Source organism: Trachypithecus francoisi, unplaced genomic scaffold, assembly GCF_009764315.1.
Source record: "Trachypithecus francoisi isolate TF-2019V2 unplaced genomic scaffold, Tfra_2.0 Lachesis_group12, whole genome shotgun sequence".
Taxonomy (NCBI): Eukaryota; Metazoa; Chordata; class Mammalia; order Primates; family Cercopithecidae; genus Trachypithecus; species Trachypithecus francoisi.
Window position 1 is genome coordinate 105,976,688 of NW_022681457.1, and position 23,768 is coordinate 106,000,455.

Genomic DNA, 23,768 nt, shown 5'->3' on the forward strand with positions numbered 1-23,768 from the left:
GCCGGTGCACCTTCGGATACTGTGATCCCCCAGCCCTTGCAGCCGCGGTCGCCCACATCCGAAGGAATTTGGGGCCAGGGGCATTCGGGGCGGAGAGGACAGAGAAATGGAGCCCTCTCGGCAGGCGACGAGGGAGAGGAGCGCCCTAAAAAGTGGAAAGCGAGCGTTGCCGAGGCTGCTGGCCCCTTTAAGAGGCCCGGCTGGCTCTGCGGCGGTTCCAGCTAACTCGGTCCCTGGTGCAGCTCTGCGGTCCGGGTCCCCCAGCAGAGAATCGGCACCCGGCGGGGAGGCAGGACCAGACGCAGGAGAGGGCGTGGCCCCGCCGGGGAGCTGGGCGGAGTCTACGCTGCGGCGAAAGCGGGAGAACCCGGCGGTGGGCGGAGCCAAGGGTCTGTGGGTGGGGCCCGGCGCTGCGGGCCTCGTGGGGCGGAGCCTCTGGCTCGGGGAACGCCGCAGAGGGAGGAGGGGTGGGCGGGGCCGCGGCGAGGGCGGGGCCAGTGTCTGCAGTGGGCGGGGCCCGCCGCAGAGTGGGCAGTGCCGGCCGAGAGTCCTCTGCGTGCGGCTGCCGCGGCCCCTCCACAGCGTCTCTGACAGCCCGGGCGGTGCGACCCGCGACCCTTCTGGCCCCGCGCAGATACCGCGGCCTCCACCGCATCCCAAGGAGCGGCCGAGTGCCCTCTCTCGCCTCGGCGCCCGCATCCGGGGCCATCCGTCCCGCCGTCGCTGCGGAGGCCGCATCTGGCGCGCATCTGGAACCGCCCGGCCGGCCGCGCTGGAGCCCGCGCCCACCCTGGCCCGGCCGCGCCGGGAGCCCTGCCCGGAGCTGGAGCCGCACCTGGACCCGCGGGCCCGGGGCCCTGAGCCGCGCAGCCGGCGCATGGTGAACTCGCTGCTGTTCGGGGAGATGGCCTTGGCCTTCGGCTGCCCGCCGGGCGGCGGCGGCGGGAGCTGCCCTGGCGGGGGCGGCGGCGGCGGCGGGGCCGGGCCGGGTCCGTCGCCGGTGACGGCGGCGCTGCGGGACGACCTGGGCTCCAATATCCACCTCCTGAAGGGGCTCAACGTGCGCTTCCGCTGCTTCCTGGCTAAGGTGCACGAGCTGGAGCGGCGCAACCGGCTGCTGGAGAAGCAGCTGGAGCAGCAGCAGAGCGAGCGCGAGCGGCGGCTGCGCTACAAGACCTTCTCCCGCGAGCAGGCCGTGCAGACCGGGCCCGAGCTGCTGCGGCCCCCGGCGCCCGGCGGCGGGCACGGCCTCGGCAGCGGCGCGGCGGCCGGCGTCAACGCCAATGCCGTGGCCCTAGGCGGCCTGCCCCCCGGCGGCGGCTCGCACCCGCAGCACTACGGCCGCCTGCCCGGGACCATCTGGAGCTACACGCAGGTGCGGCGCACGGGCGGCGGCGGCGTTGAGACCGTGCAGGGCCCTGGCGTGTCGTGGGTGCACCCCGACGGCGTGGGCGTGCAGATCGACACCATCACGCCGGAGATCCGCGCGCTCTACAACGTGCTGGCCAAGGTGAAGCGCGAGCGCGACGAGTACAAGCGGAGGTGAGTGGCCGCCCCTCCCCCGCCGCCCTGGGAGGGGGCGCCCAGGTCCAGGCTGCTGCGGAATGCGTGTGCGGGACGGGGGCCGGGCGGGCAGCTGGTCCTGGCAGGTGGGCTGGAAGCTGTGTTTTCAGAGTGCCTTACACATGCCAGAAAGGCCCAGTTATCTAGATCCCAGGATGGGGGTGGGCGCTGGCTACCGTGGGGGCCCCCTCGATGCCGTCACTGGTTAGGCACATTGTTTTCTAGGTGACATAATAACAATCTGTGTTTTATGTGATCTCATTTAGTTCTCAGCACAATACAGCGTGTAAGGCAGACTTATCCTCATCTTATAGATGAGGAAACCGAGGTGCAGAAATGCTAAGTGACTTGCCTAAGGTGGCTTGGCGAATGAGTGGTGAAACCAGGATTTCAACCAGAGATTTTAACCACTCCTGGCTAGTCTGTCTCCTAGCATAGGTATTTTTCCCAAGGAAGTAGGAAGTAGGCTCCCCTCCCTCAACAGATGAAAAGAAAAACTCTAACCAATCCACTGCCTTTTTATTTCTTGAATTAAATGAGATCATGTGTTTGAAAATGGATGGATCTGCCCCTGCCCCCTGGGGCCAGTGTCTGCCGTCTTGCTCCAGCTCTGTAACGTCCAGCTGGCTGGGTTGGATAACCACAACTATAGCAGACTGCTCACAAGCTTTTATAAAATGCCTCCTTTCATCCCTCTTCTCCCCACTCCCTGAGTTTCATGGTTTATTGAGCCCTAACAAACTCAGCCTTAAAAGCCCCCAGGAGAAGATAACGTTGGGCTGGAGACTGGACATTGAATGGACTGAGACCACCATCTCTGGCTAGAACTGGGGTCCAGACTCTGCAGGACTGGCCAGTGCATTCCTGCCCAGCTCAGATTCCCCAGCTGGGAAACTATCATTGCTTCCTGCCTGCAGTCTGGCCAACAATACTGTCTGCTTGGCTTTCTGATAAGAGGAGAGGGGTCTCCTATCTTCCTCCTCTTCCCATAAGAGGAGAGAGGTCTGTCTGGCATCTCAGACCTGGCTGGGGGAGGGGCCCTCTGGCCCTGGCAGTTGCTGTTCCAGGCACGGGCAGCCTTCCACTGGGAGTTATTGGCTCTGAACTCCAGGGCTTGGAGGATGTACTGAGAGGGACCCTTCCTTCCATCTCTAAAGGTCTGCCCAGGGAGCTGGGCATAGGTCTCCTTCCTTATTCTCCCATTGGACAGGCTAGCAACTGGGTAGGATTCAAATGCCAGCCTTATACCTGCTGGTGAGATTATCAAACCACTTGAAATCCTGTTTGCTCATCAGAGAAATGGGAATAATAAAATCTGCCCACAGTTGCTCGAGGGGAGAGCAGGATGGTGATGCTCTTTGGAAGGTATAAAGTAATCAAGCTGATGTTATTAAAGATGATGGGCACTTTGTCAAGCTAGCGGGGAGTAGAAACGCTGAGAGTCCTCAAGCTCTCTCATTCAGCGCCTCGCTTCCTGGGGGTGGGTCTTACACTCCAGTGGGAGATGGGCCTCTCTCCTGGGTTACCTCTTTCTCTGGAGGTACTTGAGAATGGCCCACCTGGTGCCTTCTCTCCTGGGTTACCTCTTTCTCTGGAGGTACTTGAGAATGGCCCACCTGGTGCCCTCTCTCCTGGGTTACCTCTTTCTCTGGAGGTACTTGAGAATGGCCCACCTGGTGCCCTCTCTCCTGGGTTACCTCTTTCTCTGGAGGTACTTGAGAATGGCCCACCTGGTGCCTTGCCACATAGAGGCCACCTCTCCGCCCCTCATGGTCCATGTCATTGGGGCAGGCTAGGGAAACAGGCACTTGCTCTCGATGGTGCAACTGGGGATGGGCCAGGCCCTCCTGTCTGCCACTGTTGATCGTGTCGTCATGCCTTAGGCTTGTGTTGTGTTTGTTTTATTGTGTGTATGCTTTTTGGACCTGGCTACTCAGGTGATGGAAAAACCGTGCCCAGTCTTGGAGGGAGATGGATTGGCATTGAGCAATGATCTATTCAAGTTGCACCCAGGGTGTGGGGTGTGATGTCAGCTTCTGGCGCTGGCCTGGAATGAGACGGTGCTGCTGAGACAGGTGGAGTGCGGGCGTCTCTCTTCCCGCCCTTCTGGGATGCGTGCACACCTCTTCTTCCATGTTTTTTCTGAAGTTGACTCAAGACTTACGTTGAGTTTTTCCAAAGCAAGTATACTCCTTTCCTGGAGCCTCAGTTTCCCCATCTGTGAAGTGAGGTAGGTGGGCTAGAATTGCAGTCCTTGACCCAGGCTTTCTTAGAGATGCTTTAGGGGTTCCTTGAATATCTAATAAAAATAATCATTTAAAATAACATTAAGACATTAATACAGTGATAAAAATGTGCTCACTCACCTTTAAGTTCTTAATATTAACTCATTGGGTTCCACTAACACACTTAACTTGTTAATAGTATGTTTTGGGTACCTCCTAAGAATTTTCTTTGGGAAGGAGGGCAGACATTTGATAAACATTTTTTAAAAACTTGAAAAACCACTGGGCTACATGATCTCAAAGGGTCTTCCCAGCCTTGGCAATATATAAATCTGAGTTTGCGCTCCCAGCCCGCTTCTGATTCCCTGGCCATAAGAGAAGTCACCATCTAAGCGGTGAGACCCAGGTGTCTGCCTGTACTGTTGTGGCCGCAAAGGGTCTTAAATCATCCCAGGATGTCTATCACAGAACTCCAAGCAGTGACGCCCAGAAGGGAAAGGTTCCAGGGTTTCCCTGGTCCACCTGGAGGAACCTGCAGCTCCAGAGACCCCCACTTGCTTCCCCAAAGGACAACTTGGGATGTGAAACTCAGCGATCTTCAAGCCGGAGGCTTGTTGAGTTCCACCTTCGTGATTTCTGGCCACGTCTATGTACTACCACCTGTGCTATTACTTACATAAAATATTTTAACAACTTCATTGAGGTACAACTTACAGGTCACAAAAGCTGCCCATTTTAAGTGTACAAGTCAAATTCACAGAGTCGTGCAGTCATTACCACAATTCCGTTTTAGAGCATTGCATCACCCCCCAAAAAGATCCTTCATGTCCATTTACAGAAAATTCCCATTCCAAGACCAGCCCAGGTAATCACGGACCTGCTGTCTTTCTAGAAATTGGCCTTTTCCGGACATTTCATAGAAATAGAATCATACACTCTGTAGTCTTTGTGTTTGGCGTTTTTCAGTTAGAGAATGTTTTTTTGAAGTTCATCCATGTTGTAGCATGTATCCGTAGGCTGTTCCTTTTTATAGCAAAAAATATTCCTCTGTAGTATAGACCATATTTTGTTTATGAATCCACCCAGGTATTCAACATATTTTAAATTTAAAACATCAACCATATACCACCTAGCATCATCTCATGTGCCATCAGTGGTCCACGAACCATGCTTTGGAAACACCAACCCAAACCATAGCCCCTGGCCTGGGGTGCCTCCTGGCCCCAGTCACCACTGCTTTGGTTTTCCCTTGGCCCAACCAGGTCTCTACCACGTGGGAAATGTGGTCGCTGAAGCCGCAATGAGGACAAGGTTGTCAAGCGTTGATTTGGAAACCAAAACAAACATCTCTACTCTGTCACCACCCAGGGCCACTAAAATATCCTGTTCTGACTTTGCAAGCTGGGGGCTTTTCCCTGGAGATTCCCACTGAGTTTATCTGAACTCAACAGTGGAGAGTTCCCCGAGTTGGCATCTAGGAGACTTGGACTTTAGGTCCAGCTCTGCCACTAGGTGCTGTGTGACCTCTGGCCAACCGCTGCCCTCTCTGGGCCTCAGATCCTCCACCTTTACATGCAGGAGTTCCTGTAGGTGATCTCTCTCAGCTCGCTCTCTACTTGAGGTCAGTGACTCCAAGAGGCCCGTGTCGTGGCTGATCTTTCTGCCTCTGGAGACCACAGTGTGTTTGCTGAAGCCTTTCTCTGTTCTGGGCTTCCCCTTCCCTCTCTTGTCTCTGCCTCAGATGACTAGGGTCCAGGCTCCAGGCATGGGCAGTACTGGTCATCCCATCCCGTGGCTTAACTGGTTCAACCGTGTCCCCTCTCTTCATTGGCTCCAAGGAAGGACGCAGGAAAGCTTTCAGGTTGTCAAGAAAAAGGTCCCTCCAGCCTGGCAGCTGCTGCATAGTTGCTCTGGGCTGGTAGAGGAAGTTGTCCTGCGCTGGTAGAGGAAGCTGCCCGGCACTGGTAGTGCTGGCCTAGCTGCCTGTCAGACAGGGCGACTCTTTTGAGGGCCTGGTGCCCCTGTCCAAAAGCCTGTCCAGCCATCCTGGCCCCCTCAGGCCCAGTGTGATTTGCAGCTGGCTGGCCTCGTTCCCTCCCATGCGAGGGGCTGAGTGTATGCGCCCCCCCAGTTGAAGTCAGCCTGGAGCCTAGGTTTCTTTTTTCCTGGTGCCTGGGGTGATTGGAGGGTGGTTTGGGAGCCTGGAGAGACCACTGTGATCATTCAGCCTGGTGGTTTTCAAGTGGGCTTTTTAGATCCCTGGAGTCCAAGGCAGGGCGCCTTGGGGGACTTTGGGGACAGTGGGAGGCTGAGTACCTGAGATTTGACCCATGTTGCCCACCATAACTCCATGCTTCTCTGACTCCCAGACTGTCCAAAAAAGATTCCATTTTAAAAAGTGTTCTGCAGTTTTTGAAAAGAAAGAAACTGCTTATTCAGCTGAGTACTTTCATTTTAAAGGTGGGGAAACCAAGGCCCAGAGGGGGCTGGCCCTCTGTGCCGAACTGGGCAGACCTTCCATCTGCTGTGCAGAGCTGGCCTCCCCGTCTCTACGTGATGCCCGCATCATCGTCCCGCAGTCGAGGCTTTGTTATGTTCTTTCCACCTTTTTGTGTGTCTGTTTGAAACATTTTTTTAAAAAGCCACTTTCTGGGATGGGAGGGACTTTTGTCACAGCTATTTCTGACTATGAGCCGGAAGGGGCTGGGCTGTCGGCCGGAATGAAGGACTCCAAAAAGGGATGGTGGGTGGGTCAGCTGGAGTGTCCCCTGCCCGTTCTTGTCACACCCCAGGGGGGCCCTCAAGCAGGTGGGTGCTGGCCCCTGAATGTCCCAAAGCTCGAATGCTGCCCTGGAATAGAAAGCTGAGGGCTTTGTTCCTTGCCACTCCCATTGACACTTTCGTTATTTCTGAAGCTGGCACCGAAACGGATTCTTAATTCTGATTTTCCAGTGAGGCAGCCTTTGATGGTGGAACAGGGTTTCGCATCCTGGCTCTGCCACTGTCTCTGTGAACATGGGCAAGTGGCTTGGTCACTCCAAGCTGCCCGTGGAGCTCCCCGCTTTGTCCTCTGTAAAAGAGGGGTCATCTTGTTGCTCTCCCAGGGATTGAGAAGGAACAAATGAGGTCTAGTGTTAAGGTACCTGGGGCTTGGCAGGTTTTGGACATGCCTACCCCCACCCCAGCCCAGCCCCCTTCCCCTGGCAAAGGCTGTTCCTTTAATTTACAAGGATTTCTCAGCATGGCTCTGACTGCCTAACAAGTCCATTTCAGGGCACGTTGCCGCTCTCTCTGTCCCATGGAGGCGCCAGAGGTGGTGCTGGGGGTGGAGGGAAAGGGCTGCTTCTTTGTCCAGCATCTAAGAAGGCTGTTGGACCTACTCTTAGCCGTTGATTTGTGCCTCCGGAAATCTCTCGCCATCCCCCAGCCCTTTCTCCCAACTTCCTTTAAGAGAAACAGACAAACCCCTCCATCTAGCGCCTCGGGTCTCTTGAGAACTCTATTACAGAATCCCTTGGCTGGGTTGGCATTCTCACTGGGGACAAATTTGGGAGTGATTCTCAGAGCCTCAAGCTAGAGGGAGGAGAATGAGGTCCCAGAAAAGAAAAGGAAGCAGGGAGACAGCTGACGCTGAAGATTCCTTCTCAGAGGAATGTGAGGCGGGGCTTTGCCTTGGCGAACGAGACCGGATGCGGGGCCCCTTGGTCCCCCTTCCCCCCACGTGTATGCACAGTCTCACACACATGTACATGTACACACACACACTCCACACACATGCAGATGCACACACCAGGCTCTCCGTTCAGTCCTGTAGCTCACGTCCCCACACATGACTGTGTTTGAAGGACACAGAAGGGTAGACCTGGAATTTGAACACGCCCTTTGCTGCAACGAGATGCGATGCCTTCCAGGAGAATTGATTTAAACTGTGCCATGTGTCAGTGACACCGGAGGCTGTGGGCTTTGCATTTGCAGTCCTGGCTTTTGATCACATTGAGAGGTGAAAGCCGGCTGGCGTTCCATTTATTTCCTATGTCACGGATGGCTGAAGGCCCGGGACGGGAAGGAGGCAGCCCTGTCACGTCCCTGTACTCAGGATTAGGGTTGTGTTGCTTTTTCCTGACTTTCTGCTGTCAGGCGGTCCTGAGCGCCCACCACCTCCCACATCACAGCCCTCCACACCCGGAGTTGTAACTACCTGGCGTGTGTCTGCCCCTGCATCGACTGGAAGCTCTGTGGGGGCCTGCTCCAGCTCTGGCTTCGTCTCCCACTGGCAGAGCCCAGCCAGGACCTGGCCAAGGTACATGCTGAGTAAATACTCATGCAGCAGGGAGGCCTCTGTGTCTGGCTGCTGTGAGCTAATAGGTCTCCAGGAGGATGAGACAGAAGACCGACGACATAGACCATGTCCAGGGATTCGGCTGCTTATGGAGGGGATGGCCTGCACTTGGAATCAGAAGGTCTGGGCCAAAGTTCAAAGTTTGAATGAACCCCCAAGCCTGGCAGTGTTGGGTGCTGGGGCCCCAGGGCAGGAGTTAAAAGCCGAGTGAGCTTGGGCTAGTCACTGCCTCTCGAGCCTCAGTTTCTTCATCTGTAAAACAGGGATGCTAAACTCTGTGTCTAGAGGTTGTGGAAGAAGTAGACGGGCTCACCTAGCTATAGCACAGCATGTGTAAATGGTCAAATTCAGAATGATTTCACAGGGCAGAGAGTGGGTGCCCTACAGAGGCTGAGCTGTGCTGGCCCTATGGGGTGGGCAGAGTTTGAAAACCAAGCTGGAAACCGGGAGAGGGTGTCCTGTGCCCTTTGCTGGCAGCATCTGTGGGTTGCACAGCCCTTTGAGTGTTGCCAGACTGTGAGGTGCTTAGAAAATTCCAGGCCAGATGGGAGGCTGCTAAAGGTTTGTGACGTTGCCGCCGCCTGCCCACCAGGGGAGTATCCTCCCACCCACACTGGGCACCGGGCGCTTGGCTTCCTGGGCAGGATGTGGTTTCTCATTCTAGATCTGGTACAAGAGAGGGTAGTTGTCACCCAACAGTAAACCTGGCAAATGGCAATGCCTGGTTCTCTCGAGGGTCCGTGGAGCCCAGGTTCTGTTCTGGGTTTGCCTGCAGGGTGGTCTGATCTTCACTGTGCCCACCTGGGAATGGGGACAGTGGGAAAGTGGGCTTGCCCAGCAACCCTGTGAAGACTGCATTCTCTCCGTAACGTAGCACAATTCCGTGCATGCCATTTAATCCCTTGCATCTCATTTTGTTGCTCTCCAAAATGGGGGTGTGGTTTCTTACAAGTTCTGCTTCCCAGGGTGGAGGTAAAAATCAATTCAAACAGTGCAGTAGGAAAACATTTTGCAAAAGGGTTTGAAAATAAATCAATATGGCTTTATGCTCCTGTTTATTGAGCACCTACTTTGTGCTAGGTGCAGTGATAATTATGAGAGCAGTCCCAAGAGGTGGGAAGTGATTATGCTCATTTTACAAATAAGAGGTTCAGAGAGGTGAAGACATCTGTCCCAGATCTCGCCATGAGTCCATCTGGTTCTCTGGACCCCAAGGTCAGTGCTCCTCCCAGGAGGTGGCCTTGTCTCGTGTCCCTGGAGGTTGGCGAAGGCTGGCTCTGGGTGAGGAGGCAGGCAGGAGGCACGGGGTCTCCCCAGCACCTGTCACAATATTGCCACGGCGGGTGGCAGAACAGGAGGCGGCTGCTGTGCTGGGAAGATTCCCTGCTGTCACTTTACAGTAATTATTTCTTGAGAAAGCAAATGAATCACTGGCAGTAGCAGGCAGATGAGGCTCCCGGGCCACTGTAGCAGGCCTGTCCAGGCCCCTGCTCTTTGGAGAAGGTCTCACTGGGGGCTGGCAGGGCTGGCAGGGGAAGAGTTGGGGAACAGGGAACACATATTATGACCCGTCTGGTGATTTCCATGAGGTCTCATTTAAACCCGGTGGTGGCACTGCAGGATGGAAACTGAGGCTCAGAGAGGAGAAGTAACTTGGAAGTCAGGCTCCAGATCCAACCTTTATCCTGTGCTGTACCCGGAAAGGGCCATGCCCATTGCAAGCCGCTTTCCTGCTGTGAGCCTCAGTTTTCACTTCTGTGAAATGTCGTCTAGCAAAGCTGGGGCAGGCTGTGGATCTCAGACTCTGAATTAATGCTCTATTTATCTTGCCCGGCCCCTGAGTGTCCTCAGGGCAGCAGCCAGCCAGAGGTTCTCATCCACGTATCACCAGCAGCAGAGGGCCTTGGGCGCTCTGGTGGCTATTTGGGAGCTCGCCTCCGCCCTGGGCTGGAGTCTCCGTAGCTTTTGCTTTCAGTCAGTGCTGTGAACTTTGCCAGGGAACAGGGAAGTTGTTACAATCATTTGGTGCCTCTTGTTGGGGAAGATGAGACTGCCGGGTGTGGATGTCTTAGGAGCCAAAGAGGTAGTGTTCTCAGAACAGTGGCTGAACACCCACCATGGGCCAGGCCCGTGCCCTCGATAACTCAGAATCTGGGGACATAGACAAATGTGTCATGCCATGTGGCAGCATCACGTGATAATAGCATGTGCCCAGTACCTTCTCCAACAGTGCTTGTGGATAGTAGGAGCACAATAAACATGTATTAGTTAATGAATTTCATTAAATATTTATACAACATTTACTCTTTGCCAGGCTTCATTCAAAGTGGTTTGCAAACATTTAATTCATGGAAGCTCTAATAACCCTGTGAGTTGGGTACTGTCGTTAGCCCATTTTAATGATGCTAAAACTGAGCCACAGAGACAGGGGAGGGAACTGGGCCAAGACACCTTGAAAGTGGCAAGCCCAGGCTGGGTGTGTTGGCTCACGCCTGTAATCCCGGCACTTTGGGAGGCTGAGGCAGGTGGATCATGAGGTCAGGAGTTCAAGACCAGCCTGGTCAAGATGGTGAAACTCCGTCTCTACAAGAAAATAAATAAAATTGGCCAGGCGAGGTGGCAGGCGCCTGTAATCCTAGCTACTCAGGACCCTGAGGCAGGAGGATCACTGGAACTTGGAGGGTGGAGGTTGCAGTGAGCCAAGATCGCACCACTGCACTCCAGCCTGGGCGACAGAGTGAGACTCCATCTCAAAAAACAAAAAACAGAAAACAGAAAAACAACAACAAAAAAAGAAAGTGGCAAGCCCAGATCTGACCCCAGAAAGTGAGGCTCCAGTTCCAACCTTAAACCTGTGCAGTCCCAGAAAGGGCCATGCCCATTGCAAGCAGTTTTCCTGCTTGAGCCTCAGTTTTCACTTCTATGAAATGGGAGTAATAAATCTGACCTCATAATGCTGTTTGGAAGACCGTCTAAAATGATACCTGTGGAGCACTTTGAAAACTGGCAAGTGGAGTGCCTGTAGGGACTAAATCCTTAGGAGTCCTGAGCTCTACCCGCACTGCGGTTTCTTTTCCAACTTCCTGTGCAGCCTGAAGCTCTGTGAAGCTCCATGCAATGTCTTGTCCTTTCTTGCCTTTACATTCACACCTCCCCCTGGATCCTGGGATGGGATGTTGGACAGAAACCTGCTATGTTAGACAGCTTAGGGGAGAAGCTTCATGTGGAACCCAAAAGCTGGGAAGAGAGGAACCTGCAGCGTATATTTCTGCTGCCTGTCAGCTCTGAGACCTCGGGAGAGTCACTTTGCCTCTCCGAGCCTCTGTGTCTTATCTGGAAAGTGGGAATGGTCACGTTGCATGGAAGGCAAGTGCGATGATGGTGCTCTGATTCTGGCTGCCATGGCAAACATCACTAAATAAGGCTGGGGGTTCTGGGGAGAGGAGCTGAGCAGGAATCGAATGGCATTTGGGCCTTTGCCCTGGCAGGAGCCCCTCCACGTGGCCGTGCTGGGGGTGGGGCCTGTCTCTGAGATGCTTGCTCAGCGCTCTCTGGCCTGCGTGCTCCGACTCTGGGATGTGTGTTCACACAGACCCTGCTCATCTGCTGCTCGATGGAGAGAGGCCCCTGCAGTGGAGACAGCGCCTTCCGCCCTCTTAATTGGCCATCTTTATTACTTGGGTTATTTAAGACGGTTCTTGGCTCGCTGCCGCCTGTTTGCTGTCTTGGGGGAGGGGAAGAGCTACTGGTGTAAGTAGACCTTGTAAAATTCCCTGGCAGACAGGCTCCTCTCTGTATAGGGTCAGCCCATCTTCCCAGGGCCCACTGGCATCCCCTTTTTGCTCCTGACCCACTGTGCTAATAGGCAGAAGGCCATCTTGGGGGTGGTAGTGGAAGCTTTAGGGAAAGCTTGTTGCAAAGTCAGGACCAGAGAGTCTTGGAGATCTGGGTGGGACACTGGTGAGACCCTGGGGTGCCCCAAACCCAGGGATTCTGGAAGGTACCCAAGCCAGTTTAGAGCCAGTCAAGGAAGGCTTCCTGGAGGTGACATCACCTAGGTTGTTTTTGGAAGGTTCAGTAAGAGTGGAAGAGAAGGAGAAAGGGTGCTCCAGATAGAGAGGACAGCTTGTACAAGAGCCTGGAGTTGAGCTGCTGTGCAGGACACAGTGTGGAGCTGCTCCTGGTTCCTGGGCTTGAGCCTGGCACTGCCAGAACTTGGCCTGTCCTGTGCTTGCTTCTTCCCTGTCTTGTCCCCTCCTCCTTCCTCATGCTTTTCTTGGCTCTCATTTTCTGTCTTGCTCTTCTTTCCTCTCCCTCTTTCTTTCTTGTTTTGGGCACAAGCAATCCTCCTGCCTCGGCCTCCCAAGGAGCTAGGACTACAGGCACACACCACTACACCCAGCTAACTTTTTTTTTTTAAATAATTTTTGTTGAGATAAGGGTCTCGCTATGTTGCCAGGGCTGGTCTTGAACTCCTGGCCTCAAGTGATCCTTCTGCCTTGGCCTCCCAAAGTGCTGGGATTACAGATGTGAGCCACCATGCTGGCCGAGTCTTTTTTTTTTTTTTTTTTTGAGACGGAGTCTCGCTCTGTCGCCCAGGCTGGAGCGCAGTGGCCGGATCTCAGCTCACTGCAAGCTCCGCCTCCCGGGTTTACGCCATTCTCCTGCCTCAGCCTCCCGAGTAGCTGGGACTACAGGCGCCCGCCACCTCGCCCGGCTAGATTTTGTATTTTTAGTAGAGACGGGGTTTCACCGTGTTAGCCAGGATGGTCTCGATCTCCTGACCTCGTGATCCTCCCGCCTCGGCCTCCCAAAGTGCTGGGATTACAGGCTTGAGCCACCGCGCCCGGCCGCCTGGCCGAGTCTTGATATTACATTGCAGTTGGTTTCACACTTGCCTTTAAAGAAAATATTAGTATTTAAAACATTAGGACTTAAAATTTGCCGGGTGTGGTGGCACGCGCCTGTTATCGCAGCTACTTGGGAGGCAGAGGCAGGAGAATGTCTTGAACCTGCGAGGTGGAGGTTGTGGTGAGCCAAGATCTTACCACTGCACTCCAGCCTGGGCGACAGAATGAGACTCCATCTCAAAATAATAATAATAATAATATAAAATAAAACATCAGGACTTATCTGACTTGGAGACTGAAGGCTTGAACTCTGCAAGCTACTGCTGGCAGAGCCAGAATTAACCTGGTGCCAAGTTGAGGGACCTCCAACTTGTAGGTTACTCTTTTTCTGAGCCCTAAGGCATAATTCAATTGTGGGGAATTAAAAAGAAATTACTTCATTTGCTTTGCTTCATGTTTCCTGTTGGCCCGTGATTTGGGCCTTCTCTTGGGTGGGAGCTCTGGCTCTGGGGTGACACTGCTTGGAGTTGTGTTACTGCTCTGAGCCTCAGTTCTCTCATCTGTAAAATGGGGATGACAGTCTTAGCTGATGAGGTTGCAAGGATTTGATGTTGCCTGCAGAGTGCTCAGTGTGCCGCTGGCCCCTCAGCTGTTACCGCTCCCTTCCTCCTGCCCTGGCCTGGCTCCCACCAGCCCCCAGGCCCCAATTTGTACATACAAAAACATGTGCAAATCCCAAAGTACTATTTGTCAGGCCACATCCCCAGACAAGGAGCTCTGGAAACATAGCTTTTGTGGGGAATGAAGGATCAGCCTCTATGGTTCACCCAACTCCAACATTCTAGGCAAAGTTCTCAAGCCTTCCAGCTCCAGGGCTTACCCGGGAGATGAGGAGACAGGGCAGCCTTTCCTGGGCCAGGCTCACCAATACCCTGTGGGTCTCATCATCCCATCCCATCTCATACAAAAGGAAAACGGGGCACAGTGAGAACTGCCTGCTCCCTCCCCCTTTGGCTGAAGACTGGCCTTTTGTGTTCCGAGCACTTCCTCTCCCCAGTAGAGCTGCCTGGGCAGCGAGGAGGAGGTCATGTCCCCTCTCTTCTCGAGCAGACTGTCAACACAGGGTGACTGGGAAGGCAAGACCTGGCATTCAAGGCTGTGTCCTGCGCAGGGTGCCGCCTGGAGCCTGTGGCTCCTAGGAGGGCCTGATGGAATGTGGACACGAATGGGGAAGTCTTTCCTGTCCCCGCCTCCCTGGGGATCCTGGACTGTTTCAGCCTCCCCGCTGTGTGGATTTGGAAGCAGCCTCAGGGAGTCACGTTGCTGGTCTGAGGTCTCACTATGAGGTAGGGCCAGGACCAGGATTCGAACCTGCCTCTTGCAGACTGTTACCGAAAGTACTCTCTGCCACACGCACGAGCTCATTCTGGCAGGCTGAGATACGGGAGTTGAAAGACAGAGGTTCAAACCCTGCCCTGCTCCCAGCAGCAGAAAGGCAGCTGTTCCTCCTTCTGGGCCTCCGTAGGCGATGGGTAGATGGTTTCTGTGTTTTCATAGACTGCCTTGCGAGGCCTTGTGGGTGAAGGGCCCACTCTCAGACCTTGGCAGAGGAGTGACGTTGAAGGCTGGCTTGGCATTGTTTTTCCAGGGTTGACGTCAGGGCAGCTGGTTTAGGGTTTCATCTGTGAGACAAAGGCTGCTTTGTAGCTTCTGCCCGGTTTAAGCCCAAGCACATCACCCCCCAAGGTGGGAAACGAGGTGGAAGGGATTGCAGGGCCCAAACAGAGAAGCCTTGGGAGGCTTGGCTTATGCTCAGCCCCTCCAAGAAGGGAGCCAAGATCTCATAATTCTATAGCCATCTTGCTCACTTCCCAAGAGCACCCTGTATACCCACTGCAGTGTTTGAAGCCTCACACATATGTTCTCTGGAACATCGCACCACTCCAGCAAGGTGGCTGTGGGTATGTCCATTGTACAGATGAGAAAAATGAGTCGTGCCAGGTAAAATGACTTGTTCCTTGTCAAAGCTAGAAAGTGGCAGAGTGGGCACGTGACCTCAGGTCTCTGGCTTCCAAGATCACCACTGGGTTCCACCACTAGAGTCTCGTGTTGCACCCAGCTTTGGAAGCCAAGATACCCTAGAATCAGACTGGAGCAGATAAACCTCATGGGTTCTGCGGGGGACCTGGAGCTTTCTCTTGTCAGGATTCAGAGTTGGGTCACTGCTTTGAGCACGTGTTGCGTATTTGTATCTGCATGTGTAGGTATTTGCACATGTACGTACAAGTTAAAGAAGGGAATTGGATACTGGAGGGTCTGCATCACTGGCAGGTGATTCTAGGGAGGCCTTGTGGGCAGGTGTAAGGTGTCATCCCAGGGATGACTGGACCTTCTGCTCTTCTTTGCCAGGATTACCCCTACTTGATCATTCATTATTCCATCCATCTGTCTGTCCGTCTGTCCATCCATCCATCCATCCAACCATCCATCCGTCCATCAGTCTGTCCATCCATCTATCCTTTTCTGGGCCACTGTGCTCAGGCCCTATGCTTGGGCTTTGGGGATGATGCTGCCTGAACTAGGAGTTTGCGGAATCTGGGGAGCTTGCCAAGTGACTGTTAAATCAGGGCTGGAAGAGTCCTTAGAGATTGGTTAGATCTTTTCTCTCCCTTATGTCAGAGTGGGACCGTGACTTGCCCAAAGTTGCATGGCAAGTGGCGGAGCTAGGGCTCAAAGTCAGGTCTATAGGTCCAGCCCCATGTTTCTGCTTCTCCGCTGTGTCAACAGACAGCTCTCACTCCTGGCCGGCAGCCCCCTTACCTAGCGCTTCCCTCCTCTGCTGTTTTGATGTGTTCTTGGCTTTTTGGGAGTTGCTGGCAGACTCTGTTCTGAGAGACTTCCAGAGGTGTCTACTGAACCAGCATGCAGGCCCCACACTGGGGCCAAGCTTGGCCATGCTCTGCCCTGAGATGACACCCTCCCGCGTCTGGAACAGCCGGTTGGCTGAGCCCCTGAGGGGAGAGACTCCAAGGCCCTGTTTACTTTACCCTACTGGACACTGGCTTCTTTTCCTCCAGGGGTCTCCAGAGGTCATCTGTTCCTTCCTCATCTTGGGGCGAGGACCATTGCAAATCCTGCCTGAAGATCTTATTGTCTAGGAAGCACATTCCAGAGCCCTTTCTGAGACAGGCCGTCCAGTGTCCTCGTGGCCTTTTCCAGGGAAGTGCTTCCTGGTGTCTAACCATAATCCCTACTGCTGCCTTTCCCCCCCTTTTTTTTAGCCTTTCACAGAGGAGGAAAGTGGTTGGACATCAATTGCCTGGTGGTTCTCAAGGCAGCACCATTATCTTGCTGCGTACCCTCTTCCCACCTACAATCTCCCTTTTCTCCATTTCCTGAGAGACTGTGCCTTGACTCAGATACAAGTTGAGACACAAACTTCATGCAGAAAAGATCTGGCTGTTCCCTGTAGGATCCCACAAGTTTCTGGGAGGGAGGCACATTCCTTTTTCAGGAGTCATGGAGCCCTCTGAGCCAGAAGTGGCCTGAATCCCAGGGATCACTCTGGTCCCATCTTTCCTGACAGGGAAACTGAGGCCCAGAGAGGTTGAGCAACACATCCACAGCCATTCAGCCAGCCTGTCTGAGTTGGATGTCCTCCTTCATGCGGCAATGCTGTTTCTATGGTTTGGGCAGGGGGCTTGATAAAGGTGGCTGGTGGCCTCTTGGCCTGGTGGTCCCTGCCGCAGACAGATGTCCTGGAAGCAGAACAGCCAGCCCATGTGGCCCCAGAGGGCTCCCTGGCCTGGAATCAGTGCTCCTGCCTGTTGGTTCCCTGGGTTGGCAGATTCCTGGCGGTCCTGGGCTGCCCTCAGGGCCAAGCAGTGGCACCTCCTCCGCTCCCACCCACCTTGTGGCTTCCTTTCTCCCACAGCCTCCCAGACTCCCTTTTGGCCCTAGAGGTGCTAGGGAGGCCCCTCACCTCCAAGGGGAGAGGACAGGAGGCCTGAGTGTACACCAGTGATTAAGTTGCCAGGGGGACGCTGGCTCCTGTGGCTGGGGCAAGAAGGGGTTAAGCAGTGTTGCCTGCCAGGGCTGGACTCCCAGCTGGTGTCCCAGCCACTGGGGCCAATGAGGCCATCTGGCCTGACAGATACCACACTGTGTCCCATCTGTCCCAAGGCAAAGTCACCAGGAGGAGACTGCCTACTGCCTTTGAGGGCCTGCAGGGGTGGGCGTGGACCCTGCTGTCTGTCCCTGGGGGGCCAGGCCAGTTGGGAAGGGGCTCCCCACTGGGCAGGCTGTCCTCTGGCCACGCTCCCTGCAGGGTCTCCCTAGCTGCGAGGTGGGGGAGTCTGAGTCCCTGATGTGGTCGGAGTTTCCTTGTGCAGAAGATCTAGAGAGGTACAGGGATGGACTCAAGGCCACACAGTAAGTCAGCACAGGCAGAGCTGGGCTTCCCCCAACGCCCTGCAGGTGGCTATGCCCTGTGGCTCCAGCTCACAAGCTCATTCATCCAGTCAGTACCGGTTGAGGGCCTACTATGTGCTGGGCACTTGGTCACTCGATACCAGACAGTTCCCCAGTCCCAGCATGGGAGAGGGAACCCAGAGGCAAAGCCTCTAAGGAGAAGCGTGGCGCAGCTTAGCCAAGCCCGGGGCCCTGGATGCTGTAGCAGCCCTCCCAGCAGCCTCCCTCCCAGCCTTCCCAGCAGCTAGAGCTGGGACTTGCTCGCTAGGAGGAGCAAAATAATGTTAAGCACTGGTGTTTATGATCTTGTGGGGTCTTCACCATCCAGGGAGGTGTAGGTACTATTGTTATTCCCATTTTACAGATGAGGAAACTGAGGCTCAGAGAGGTAAAGTCGCTTTAGCAGATCACCAGCTGGGGAGTGGCTGAGTTGGACACCCATCCCAGCTCTGCCTGAACTCAAAGTGTTTTGGGATAAGGGGCAGGGGACGGCTGCAAATGGCCTCCCGCTTTGCCCCAGGCTGGCTCCTTCTTGCTGCGCTGGCCTGGACCATCTCCTTTTTGGCTTTTTGCTGAGTCCTGGCTGGGAATCTTGTGGCTGGAGGCCCAAATCTCAGGGGGAAGAGAGCCCCCCGCTGGGTTGGAGTTGAGAAGAGAGGCTGCGCTGGTGCCGGTTCTTTTGCATAGCTGGGGCTGCCTCCCCTGTGTGGGGTGCCCGGCAGTATCTGGGCAGCACTTGGGGGATTCCCCTCGGAGGACCCTCCATCCATCTGAGGGCCCCAAGGCTCTGCCCTCCAGTGGGGGCTGGGCCAGGCTGATGGGAGCCTCCATAATGCTGTTATGATTATGTGACCCTGGGTGAGTCACTGCGCCTTGGTGAGCCTCAGTTTCCCCATCAGCAGAATGGGGGTGAGGAGATGACAAGCTCCAATAAAGATGGCCTCCGAGGAGCTTTGCAGTCACGGAAGGGTCCCTGGGAGGCTTTGCTCCATTTCATTCCCTGTCCCATCTTAAGGGGACTGACTTCTCTCTCCAGCCCCGTGGGTCGGTGGGAGGAACACTCTTGTTCGTGTGTTGTGGGGTTGCCTGGTGCCCTGCCTCCGCACTCCCCACTGGTTCACATCAGGTGGAATGCCAGGGCTGGCCATGATGACAGGAGCCTGGGATTAAGTAATGAGTCCATCCCCTTGAGCTGTATTTAGTCACTAATTCTTTCGGTGCGAGTGTTTGCAGTCTAATTACCTGTCTCAGCTGCGCTGGAACCTGCCCCTTCCCGGCCAGTGAGGATGATGATGGCGCTGCACAGACAGGTGGCCGTTGCCCTGTCACCCGTCCTTGGTTGCACAAGCCCCACGTGTCTTTTGTTGGCTGGGTCCTTGTCACTCTTCCCTCCTCCCTCCTGGAGATTGCTCTGGAATGTTCTCCTCCCCTTACCAGCCGCATGGCAGGCAGCTCCTAGTCTCTGGAGTTGCACTGAGCCAGTCACTGCTTGTGTGGGACCTTGGACGTATCATCTCCCACCTCTGAGCTTCAGACTTCTCATTTATGAATGACCTAGATGTCCCCGTCTGATGTCCTAGGATCCTGTGTTCTGTGCTTTTTTTTTTTTTGGCCACACCTGGAGCCAGTTTGTGTTTGCCCATCCTCATTTAATCCAGGTGGGGTCATTCTCACCCATTTTACAGGTGAGGAGACTGAGCCCTAGGGAAGTGACTTGGCTTAAGGCCGCAGAGCCTTGCTTTCAACCCAGGTGTGCTGACTCTGGCTGGTGGGCTCTGCCTGGCTGCCAGCCCCTCATTTTTTTCAGGCTGCACATGATAAGGAAAATCTGGGCTCCCAGGCAGCTGGCTCCAGGGTGGCTGCGGGTGAGTAAGTATGCGGGAGATGACCCTGAGGTGCTCTACATTTACCTCCAGGGCAGCACAGTCACTTGGAATAAACAGTGGAGAGACCCAAAGTACATATTAGGTTTCCAAAATAGCCTTGGGAGTTGCTGTTTTTCTCAAAGCTGTAAACATATCCCTGGGCCGGGGGGCCTCTCACACTCTCCTGAGCACAGACCCCCTGAACCTCCTGCCTCTTGACCTGAGTGCCCAGACCTGCTGCCCAGACCCCCTTCTGGCTTTCACTTAAGCAAGAGCTGGAGCCCTGGAGACTGAGAGCCGGCAGACACTGGGGATGGGGATGGGGTGGAGGGTTCATGGGGGCTTGGCCAAGCCTACGCAGAAAGACAATGTCCCGGGGATGGAGAGCCATGGATACCAACTTTCCCATCATCTGCCCTATGCAAGGTAGGCCCAGGCTTCAAGGTGCAGAGAAGAGAGTAGCAGAGTTGGCCTGGACTGTGGAGGTTGTTTGGGGAAACTGAGGCTGGAGGGAGGGGCTGGCAGGGAGGCCATGTCTAAGGCGACAGGGCTGCATTGGCCTAGATTAGATCTCCTAGAGAAGGCTCTGGAGATGACACTTACTGGGCCTTTTTAATCCAGTGAATATTTACGGGGCCTCCTTGTGCCAAGCTCTGTGGTGGGCGCTGGAGTTGCATTTGTGACCCAGAGATGGGCCTGATCTTGAAAGAGATGAAGGCCGGGCACAGTGGCTCACACCTGTAATGCCAGCACTTTGGGAGTCTGAGGCGAGAGGATCACTTCAGCCCAGGAGTTTGAGACCAATCTGGGCAACATAGTGAGACCTCATCTCTACAAAAAAACAGAAAAATTAGCCAGGTGTGGTGGCATGCACCTGTAATCCCAGCTACTTGGGAGGCTAAGGCAGGAGGATCCCTTGAGCCTAGGAGTTCAAGACTGCAGAGAGCCTTTGTTGTGCCCCTGCACGCTAGTCTGGGCACACAGTGAGATCTTATCTCAAAAAAAAAAAAAAAAAAAAAAAAAAAAAAAAAAAAAAAGACAGAGGCAGAGAGAGAAAAGAAGACGAGTTAGGTAGAGGAGACCAGCAGGAGATCAAATACCTCAGTACCAGTGGCCCAGAGGCTTTGCAGTACAGAAGAGTGGCACTTGACCCTGACCAAGGAGTCGGGGTGGCCTCCTAGAGGGGGTTATAAGCTGGGTCATGAAGTCACATCAGGTAAGGGAGAGAGAGAGGAAAATGACAACAGGGAAGGGGTGTAGAACCTGTTGGGCAGAGAATGCAACACATGCCTTGGAGGTGTGATGGAGCTTGACACGGGGGGCTGGAGGTGTCGGGGGGATGCTATTCAGCCTTACTGTACCCTAGCACGTGGCCTTGTTCTCCAGGACTTATCACCCACCAGGTGAGACTTCTGTCTACCCTTTTGGAGAAGAAGTGTCTGGCCCATTTCTCAGATGAGCCTGATCTCCCAACCCTCGCTCCTTGGGGAAGGTAGAGGGCCACTGGTAGACGAAGGCAATATTTTGACCAGTGAGGAAACTAAGGCACAAAACATTGTTGCTGCAGGAGCTAGAGTAAGGACCCAGGACCTTGCTTTTCCTTGGCTCCCTGGGCAACTGGGAGCCTGTGGTAGAGAATGCCGGAGAGCGTTCTCTCCAGCTCGTCACACATGGCTCTTTAGAGGGGCACAAAAGCCTTTTCCACGTCTGCACACTTGATCCGGAAACCCAATCTGGGTATCCCAGAGGGATACCTGGACATGTATGCAAATGTGAGGGTATGAAGGTGTTCACAGTCTTGTTTAGATTGCAGGGACTCTGCGGTGACAGCAGAGAACCCATCAAACCGCTGGCCCTGCAGCCACCTGCTGTGTCACCTGCTTGGGAGGATGCTGCCGTATATTGTTAGGTGGAAAAAATACTTTTGAAAACCACATATGGTCGCATCCCATTGTCTTTAAAAAACAATCTCATAAGAAGAGAAAATCTCATAAGAAAAAGTTGGGAAGGATATACAGCCGATGTTAACCATAATTGTCTCAGGGAGGGGGATTCATTTGGGTGGGTTTTACATTGGTTTTATCTGGCTTACCTGTTTTTTTCTTTTCTATGTCTTGTGTAATCATTGTAAACACTCATGCAATTTAAAGCAAGGGTAACATGAGCAGGTATTTTTGTCTTCTAAAAATTTAAGTGGTTTTGATGTTTTGAGCAGGTATACGTGACATTCAGACTTAAAAAGGTACAGAAGGAGGGGAAATTCTGACACACACTACAACAATGGATGAACCATTTATGCTAAATGAAATCAGCCAGGCCAGGCACGGTGGCTCACGCCTGTCATCCCAATACTTTGGGGGGCCAAGGTGGGAGAATTGCTTGAGCCCAGGAGTTTAAGACCCGCTGGACAGCATGGTGAAACCCTGTCTCTACAAAAAATAATTATTTAAATTAATTGGGCGTGGTGGCTCATGCCTATAGTCCCAGCTACTCCAGAGGCTGAGGCAGGAGGATTGCTTGGGCCCAGGAGGTGGAGGTGCAGTGAGCTGTGATTGTACCACTGTACTCCAGCCTGGGCAACAGAGTGAGACCCTGTCTCAAAAAAAAAAAAAAAAAAAAAAAGAAGAAAGAAAAGAAAAGAAAGAAGAGAAATAAGCCATTCACAGAAGGACAAATACTATCTGATTCTGTTTACACAAAGTACCCCCAAGTGGAATCCACAGAGACAGAAAGTAGAAGGGTGGTTGCCAGGGGCTGTGGGGAGAGGGGTATGGAGTGCTACTGCTTAACAGGTACAGTTTGTTTTGCAAGATGGAAGAGTTCTGGAGATGGATGGAGGTGATGGTTGCACAGCAGTGTGAATGCACTTAATGCCACTTTAAAAATGGTTAAGATGGTGTGTTGTATGGTTTATTTATTTATTTATTTTTGAGACAGGGTCTTGCTCTGTCACCCAGGCTGGAGTGCAGTGGTGCAATCTTGGCTCGCTGCAGCCTTGAGGTCCTGGGCTCAAGCAATCCTCCCACCTCAGCCTCCTGAGTATCTGGGACTACAAGCAGTGCCACCACACCTGGCTACCTGGCTAAATTTTTTGTATTTTTTGTAGAGATGGGTTTTCACCATGTTGCCCAGGCTGGTCTTGAACTCCTGGGCTCAAGTGATCCACCTGCCTCGGCCTCCCAAAGTGCTGGGATTACAGGTGTGAGCCACCGTGCCTGGCCTGTTATGTGTATTAAGAAAAGATACAGAGAGGACAGAGTGATAGTTCTACCCTATGATCCCCAGTCACCCACGTCCCTCATGAAGGGAACCGATGTTTTCAGTGGGATGGTGAATGCTTGGTTTCCTCCCTCCTGCCCCTGGGTACAAATGAGCAGTGGCAACTTGTATGGGGCCCTTCACTCATGGGTAGAGGAAGATACCCCCTGGCCCAGGGCGAGCATTCCCTTCCATCCCCGCTTGCCTGGCACAAGGCAGCCAGTGCCCAGATCTTCCCACGCTTCTTGGGTTGAAGGGATTGAGGATCTGAGGCTGCAGGAGCCAGAGGTCCTGCCCCGGCAAGAGCTCCGGAACTCGCCTCCCCTCTCTCAGTGAGAAGAGAATTCTCTTAATCCACTTCTGTGTCCCCAGCACTTGGCTCCGGGGTGAGCACTTGGGAAATGTTTGTTGATTCTGTCCTGGGGGAAGAAGATGAAATGTAAGCCGGTAGCCAGCCTGAGTTGGGCTGTGGGAACTATTCTGGGCTGCCAGGCTTGGGTGTCTCCAGAAACACCCAATCCCTGCTCACGAAGGCTCTCTCAGTGCCAGATCTTGTGCCAGGCACTGGGATGTGGTGCCGAATTGGACACAAGGGAGATGGGACATCCTCCTGTGTGTCTTGACAGCCCGTGTGTTGCCGGGCATTGGTAGCAGAGGAGGCTGGTTTGGCACCCAGGTACCCTGCCTCGTCCCTGGGGCCTTGGCCAGTCTACCCAGAGGAACTGCCCTCCAGCTGAGTTACCATTTTCCATGGCAAGGAGGGCAGCAGAAAGGCCGTGTTCCATGACTAATCATAGCTTCCATCTATTGAGCATTTACTGGGAGCAGGGCACTGTGCTAAGTGTGAAATGTGTCTTGACTCATCTACCACAACCACCTGGCAAGGCAGGTGCTTCTGTTAGCCCCTGCTCAAAGCCAGGGGGCCTGGAGTACAGGCGGTTAAGTGCTTGGCCCAAAGGCACACAGCTCAGAAGTGCAGACCCTCTGCCCCTCCTGGCATCCTAGTCTAGTGGGGCCAGGAGTGAGATCTCTGCATTCAGTGCCTGGGGGCCCAATGGCAAGCTGCAACCTCCCCGCAACCCCGTGATTTCCATAGCGCAGTGGAGCCAGAAAGAAACAGACCATTTTCCAGAGCACAGCAATAAGGGTGCTGCTCTCTCCAGCACCCTGGAGCTAGTGACAGGGAAGGCAGAGAAGG

General features: G+C 54.1%; 1 protein-coding gene across 2 annotated transcripts in view; it reads left to right on the forward strand.

Annotated features, from left to right (window-relative positions):
• The first annotated feature begins 523 nt into the window (after positions 1-523).
• IFFO2 (intermediate filament family orphan 2) overlaps positions 524-23,768 on the forward strand; it is a 50,799-nt gene continuing 27,554 nt past the window's right edge. For both annotated transcript variants that reach the window (XM_033228089.1, XM_033228091.1), the window contains exon 1: positions 524-1,542. In XM_033228089.1, the coding sequence (XP_033083980.1) occupies positions 878-1,542 (665 nt within the window). In that variant the 5' untranslated portion in view covers positions 524-877. The remainder of the gene's footprint in view (positions 1,543-23,768) is intronic.